The 7,494-nt window shown below is 47.2% G+C and overlaps 1 protein-coding gene across 1 annotated transcript; it reads left to right on the top strand.

Annotated features, from left to right (window-relative positions):
• The first annotated feature begins 4,923 nt into the window (after positions 1-4,923).
• LOC4347374 (probable E3 ubiquitin-protein ligase XERICO) lies at positions 4,924-5,885 on the top strand. The gene has a single exon (XM_015756678.3). It carries the CDS (start codon positions 5,081-5,083, stop codon positions 5,576-5,578), a length of 498 nt encoding a protein of 165 aa, XP_015612164.1. The 5' UTR covers positions 4,924-5,080; the 3' UTR covers positions 5,579-5,885.
• The last annotated feature ends 1,609 nt before the right edge of the window (positions 5,886-7,494 follow it).

Genomic DNA, 7,494 nt, shown 5'->3' with positions numbered 1-7,494 from the left:
CAACTCTCTCCCTCTATCTCCTTCTGCCGCCATGGTTGGATCCAGCTACTGATCGAGCCATCGTCGTCGTCGGACGTCCATTTCACGGCCTTGTTTTCACGCGTCAGTCGTAGTCGCCCTCGTCCTCATCTCCATCCACCTCAGACGCTCTCTGATGATGTGTCGACACACACGCACACACGTCGCTGCCATCACCCTACAAAAGCGCAAAACGACCGGTCGCTTGCAGTAGTAGTACCGCCACTTGCGTCCTTGACGGAACGTACCCAAACATGCTTCCCCCAAGTGGGCGGTCTCGTATTTTCGCTTATTCTTACGTTTATTAATTAGAATTTAAATTTTTAACAGTTGATTTTAAGAACTTTTTTATCAAAGTTTATTTTTTAGCTATTGTTTTTAGATCGCTAGGAACACGTATGTAGAAGTTTTATTCACAAATTATTTTCGTTTATAAATATGCCGTTTGGCTGTTCCTATAAAGGCATCCACAATGTAGTCTAAAATTAGTTCATAAGTAATAAAATATTTTATTCAGCCACCTAACCACATTGTGGAACTAATCCATAGCAAGAAAATAGCAAAAGTCACCCATAAACATATGGGTTCCCCGTATAAAATAAAATATTTATTTATCTCTATTTTCTCTCCTCCTAATACTAGTTGCTATCTTTATACTTCCTCCGTCCAAACAACAAATCTAGAACTGGACGTGATATATTCTAGTACGATGAATCTTGACAGATATATGTCCAGATTCGTAGTACTATAATGTGTCACATCTAGTACTATATTGGTTTTTTATAAAACAAAAAGAGAGTATATTGTGAAGATAGCAATAGTTATCTATATTAACTATTTTTGTTATATACATCTGCTCTCATAAGCGAAACAATGGGGACAGGGCTTGGCTGCCTCGTTCACCTGTCACCGGTACCGGCGCCGCCCGAGACTCGGATGCTCCACGCCCGCCGCTGCCGGCGGCAAACCGGCGACCAATTCTGTTCCACCGCCGGCGAGAGGCGGCCGACCCCGCCGCCGCGCATTGGCCCCGCGCGACGGCGACGGCGATGGCTGCTGCTTCCTGCTCCTGATGGTTTGCCAGGTTCACCGCTCCGGGACACAAGACCAGTCCACCACCACCACGACGTCGCTCTCCAGCACGAGACGAGCCACGTGGCGACCACGTGACCTGGCGGGGCGGGGGAGGGGCCCACCTGACCTGCCGCGCTGGGTGCACCGCACCGCACGGGCGGCGGCGGAAAGCAACGCCCGACGCGGCACACGTCAGCGGTCGCGGCTTCGCTTCGTGGGCGCGCGGCCACGTCCCCCCCCCCCCCCAACACTGCAGGCCGGGCCTACCTACATAGCCCACTAGTACGAGCCATGCACCCATCTGGGGGCCCATCTCACCATCCTCCCCTTCTCTCTCACACACCCACCCCTCTCCTTCATGTCCCTCCATTTTCACCCATTGGTAGACGAGGAGTCAGATGACTAAGGAATTATTCGTTTTGCTCGTCGAACCAATTATACCAAATTTTATTAATGCTAAATTTTGATATATTTTAACTTTTATCAAATTTCAGTAGTGTTAGTTTTATTTGTTTGTATAATCCTACCAGTAAAATGCAGCAGAACATCACTCACTCACCAAAATATAGTACTAATATTGAGAATTTAGTAAGGTTGATAGTGAACATGCACTAACCAAAGTCAATGACTATAAACCATACATATTGTTGCATAATTTTATATTTCACCCTTACTGAAACCTTCTAGAAAAAGGTGGTGGCCGGAACGTAACCAGACGCTTCCAAGCCGAAGAAGAAAAAACCGATAGAAATCAAAAGGCAGCATGGATCGATGATAGTGATCAGGAGAAGTATAGACTATAGAGTAGACAAAGCGTACAACACAAGCACCCACTTGACGAGCCCAACAAGTTGGGCAGGCAGGCAGAAAGGAAAGAGAGCAGCAAGCACGGCAACAATGCACGCACGCACGCACGCAGTCATCGGATGCCTCCTATCTATCGCTGTGGATTAGCGCCGCCCACATCATCCCCCATATGTAATTACTCTAATCTAATCTTCTCATCTCGATCTGGTCCACACGGCCAAAATCTCCACCCGGATCTCGCTTAACCGAGTCGTCATTACACTCGAAGCATCCATCCCATCGATTTACAAATTAATCCCCTCCAAGCAATTATAAGCCGGCTAAATACTGAGATGGAAGAGAGAGAATAAGCAAACTGTAAACTTACAGCCGATTTGGACACAAGAACCAAAAAAACTCAATGGAAGAGATAAGTGGACCATGTATTAATTACAAAAAGCTAACAATATATGGGTAGGCTGAGAAGGCTACAAATAACTTTATACCCAATCGGCTGTATTATTAACCTTGCTCTCACTAATCTAATCCTCCTCTGTACGCTAATTAAACTAGTCCCGTTCACATTAGGGGGCGGGGTTCGTTAAATGTGGCTGCGTAATTAGGCGCTAATCACGCCCACCCATGCATGTGCTGTGCCGGTGTAATTAAACAACCACCCAGGACACAACATAGTACATTAGTACTGCATTAGTACCCAGACTTTGATTAATTATATCATCCGGTCGAGATAAATTAGGCAGTTAATTAGAGCAGGTAAAATAACAAGCTATAAGCCAGTTGCAAACATATTTTAAGAAGATAAATCAGGAGAGAGAAGAGCAGCGGGCTACAGATTTATAGCTAGCTGTAGCACGGACTTCAAAACATAGTGTGTCTATGACAGGTGGGATCTTCAGACTTGAGTTCATTTGGTGCGCTTAAAATTAAATTGGCTATCGCAATCTCCGGCCCGAGATCGATGTGAATGTTAGTTTAGGTGAGGAACTAGCTAGCTAGTGGCTCGATCGGCGTATGAACGGAAATTTGCACTTTGAATTTGGCGAAATGGTTACAATATTCGAGTTATTAACCGACATGCTAGTGGAGATGAGCATTTGAAAAATGGGCCAAATCTTCTTCGCGATCCAACCGACTGTTCGAGGCGGTGGCACGCATGGCCTGGCCACGCTTGCTAATCCCCGAGTCAAGCCGGTGGCGAGGTCAAGTTCAGACACAAAACCAACATCAACAATTTTTTTTTGTTGGAAGCGCGTACATCTAGGCAGGCGTGCAGTGATTATATTACTGCCAAGTGTGAGACGAGTGGCAGTTTAATCAGTTAATTTTTCCGGATTAATCACCAGGTCCGAGAAATGGATTTTTTTTATAGATAACATGAACAACTTTATTCAACAAGACAGAATTTAGAGGATATACCCCAGTACATCGCACGAGGATACAACTTAAGCTAAGAAAACCATCTCTATCAAGGTAGAGAGTAATCACTCTAAGAAAGCAAACTTTCTAAAGAGACAAAACAACAGTAGAGAATCAGATTGACAGAGTTGAATCCTTTGGCCTCCATTGATATGCACACCGCTTGACAGACTGGAAGGCTCCTACAACAGTCACCACGATGAGCATTTCATACGCTGTAAGAGCGAGTATAATAGCAGGCTACAAGTTAGCTATAAGCAAGAGAAGAGAATAGAAGAGAGAGGAGAGAGGAGAAAAATGGACTACAGATTTATAGCCGGCTGCAATACGAACTCTAATACGTTATGTATATATAAGAGAGGTGGGACCATATATTAATAGCTTATAGGTAATTATTGTATGAATGGGCTACTCCCTCCATTCCAAAATATAAGGCACAACCACACTTAAACTAAAGACCAAGAAACAATTATTATCACCTCTTTGTTTGAATCATCCCAACTAATATAACACATGCACCCAATAGAATTAAACATCTTGTGATTATAGGATTTAAAAAATAATAGTTTAGGAGAGAGGAGGTGCTATTAATTGTCATATATGCATGCACGTCTTATATTATGAAACACCTTTAAAAAGTGGTTGTGTCTTATATTTTGGAACGGAGAGAGTATTAGATTGGTTATAGATGATTTAGAGCGGTAGTTGGCTATACTATTAATCTAACTGTGAGACGAGTGGCAGTTTAATCAGTTAATTTTTTCGGCTTAATCGCCAAGGTCCGAGAAATGGAGGAGCATTTCACACGCCGTGGCACCGACTCCGACATCGCGTCGCGTCGCGTCGTCTCGTCTCTCTCTCCATCTTATCGCCTCGATCGCCAGCCTCGAGCGACACGGGGAGCGCCGCGGCAGCCGCCGCGTGTGACGCGTCGCGCCCCCGCGGCGTCCCTGCCTCGGCCGGCACCGCCGCGCGGCGCGCTCCAGAGCGCGCGCGCCCACACCCATCGCGTCGCGCCGCGCTCCGCTCCGCGGGTCCCCCCCACGCGCCTCTCGCGGACACCGTTGCGCGCCGCGCGAGCCATGCACGCACGCACCGGACACCGATCGATCTGACGCCGCCGCCTTGACCGGCTCGCGCCGATCGAGCAGACGACGTTGCTGGCGGAAAGCCCAAGAAAAATGACAGACACAAAAACACCTCCGAATTCTCATCACATTTTCGCCGATCTTTGATCTGAATTGTGCCCAAATCCACCAATCATAGCTAACGACGATGGAATTAGAATATGTTCCTCCATTAGTCCGACGCATTCTGCATTTTGTACACATTACATATGATGATTATTTGGATCATTTTAGCTAGAATCTCTGAATAATTGGGGGGCTTCTCTTGAGCCGTGCACATTATTGGACGCCACGAACCAAAGCAAAGCCGAATTATTGGGCGCCCACGAACCGCACATGTGGGATGTCTCCCCCCGTTTGCCGATCCGACGGCCGGATGCTCGTCGGGGAGAGGATCCGACGGCTGGGATGGCCTCCGCGGCTCGCGTCACCCCACCCCGAGCTATAAATGCGGTTCGAGCCACCCCCCAGGCTCTCTCCCACTGTACGCAAACGCTTCCCACCCTCCACTCCTTCGCGTCGATCTCCCCGGAAGAATCGTAAATTACAGATAGGTCCTCGGATCGAGCGGGCTGAGATATTCGAGGGGGTTTGCTGCAATTTGTTGTGTTCGTCGGCGGCGAGCGAGAGAGAGAGAGATGGGGATCTCCAGCATGCCGGCGCCGAAGGATAGCCTCGTGCTGTACGTGCTGTACAACGCGGTGGTGTCGGTGGCGGCGCTGGCCGGCGTGGTGCGGGCGGCGCTGGTGTTCCTGGGGCTCCCCACGCCGCCGTCGCTGCTGCTGCTGCTCGGCGGCGAGGAAGGGGGGGAGGACGCGGCCGTGGCCGTGTCGGTCTCCGCGGCGGCGGCGGCGGCGGGGCCCAGCCTGGCGGACACGTTCAGGGCGAGGTTCCGACCGGCGCGGTTCGGCCACCGGCGCTGCGGCGGCGGCGCGACGGCGGACTGCCGCGTCTGCCTGGTGCGGTTCGAGGCGGAGGCGGTGGTGAACCGCCTCCCCTGCGGTCACATCTTCCACCGCGCCTGCCTCGAGACATGGCTTGACTACGACCACGCCACCTGCCCGCTCTGCCGCTCCCGCCTCCTCGCCGACTCCTCCTCGCCGCCGGCCGCCGCCGCCGCCTTGGCCCGGACTTAGCGAGTGGATTCGATTCGACTCGATTCGATTCTCCGACGAGCCGCCCCGCGCCGGCTACGCGCCACCGTCTCCGGGTGGCCTCCCCGTGTGGGCGTAGGAAACTAGAGAGAGAGCTCTTTGCCTTTTTTGCACTTTCACCCCTCACTTTGTCCCTTTTTTTTCCGTTTCGGGCGGTTTGTGCCTGTACCGTGTAAATACCTCGCAGCAAGAGAGTGCTCCTACGGGTGTAGCACTTTTTGTGAGCTTTGTGTATAAAACCTTCTCGGAATAGCAACCAAAAAAAGAAAAAATCGCATTTACACTGTTATTTATTTATTTATTTATTTATTGAATTTCATGCAAATGATATTGTGGAGTACATAGAGGAGAAATGATTTTTTTTTTGGGGGGGGGGGGGGTTTCTTCCGGAGAAACGGCAAGGAGAAATGATAGAGTAATGGAGTCAAGTGGACGGGTTGGTTACTTGATGGGGTTTTTTTTTTGTGATGAGAGAGGGGAGGGGGGAGACAAGGCGCTGAAAGGCACGGCAGCGGGAGCGGTTGTTTATGCGCGCGGGTCACATGGATACGTGCCTATCAACGTGGGGCCCACCCCCACCCCCGGTGCGTCCGTCCGCATCGCCCGCTGGCACATGCGCCCCCCAACCGGATTCGGTTCCTCTGCAGCAGTGTTCTTGGTGTAACAGTAACTTAAGCGGCCGTACTACGGCTGTTCAGATGACATCCAACGGCTGAGATTATTAATTAGTGAAGACACTGTTTGCAACAAATAAATAAATACTCCCTCCTTCCCTAAATGTTTGACGCCGTTAACTTTTTTAAACACGTTTGACCGTTCGTCTTATTCAAAATTTTTTGTAAAATATGTAAAATTATATGTATACATAAAGGTATATTTAACAATGAATTAAATTGTAGGAAAAGAATTAATAATTGCTTAAATTTTTTGAATAAGATAAATGGTTAAATATGTTTTAAAAAATCAACTGCGTCAAACATTTTGGGATTGAGGGAGTATGTTTATAATAGCATTGGGACTGTAGCACTCAATCTAAACCGTTTCTTGAAAAAAGAGAAAAAAGAGAGAGGAAGGGATGAGATAGCACACAGTCACTAACTTGTAGTTGTAGTAGTCACCGCATGTGATCTCAATCCCCTGCAACCTTGTTCTTTCTTCCTCCTCGCTGCTCATCCCTATCTCCTTCCCCTGGCACAACATGATCCATTTTTTTTGAGAGCTTTGAGATTCTAATAAGCAAACTATGAGTAGCTAAATACTACTCTCTCCCTATCCCAATTTAATCATTATCTAAGCAAATAGAGCAATTTAATCATCACTCTGAAATTAATCTTCATCGATCAAGATGCTATGTTGCTTCGTGTCCCATAGGTTGCATTGTGTTTTAAGTATTGCATGGAGGTGCACCAATAAAAAATAATCTTGGCTGGTTGCATACAGCGTATTCAATGATACCTATTTACCTTTTGCATAAATAGACGAAGAGAATGATCACATGATGTTCATTTTGGGAAGCAGGACCAAATCTTAGATGATGATTAAATTGGGATGAAGGAAATAACAAGAATTTATAAGTATTTAGTTTCTTTGTCTATCACTTCTAGTTTGTTTATGGATTCTTCATAATAATAAATTCTTAAAATCTTTATGGGATTTTAAAATATTTTAGGAGCTGAAGATTCTGGAAGAAATTACAGCTGGTAAAAGCTTCTTAAATATATATAATCCTCGACAATCCCCTTTGATCTTATGTATAGGGTCTCAGAAATGTCTTTGATACAAGTATATTGATCTTGTGCATAGGGTCTAATAAATTGTTTGCCGATGAATGCCGCTTGGGAGCGGTAATAGTTGGCGGTAATTCCAAATTCGACAAAATTGCTCTTGATTATCGCTCG

This window comes from Oryza sativa, chromosome 9 (genome assembly GCF_034140825.1).
Source record: "Oryza sativa Japonica Group chromosome 9, ASM3414082v1".
NCBI classification, from domain to species: domain Eukaryota; kingdom Viridiplantae; phylum Streptophyta; class Magnoliopsida; order Poales; family Poaceae; genus Oryza; species Oryza sativa.
Note: the sequence above shows the minus strand (reverse complement) of the source record. Positions and strands in the feature narration are given on the sequence as shown.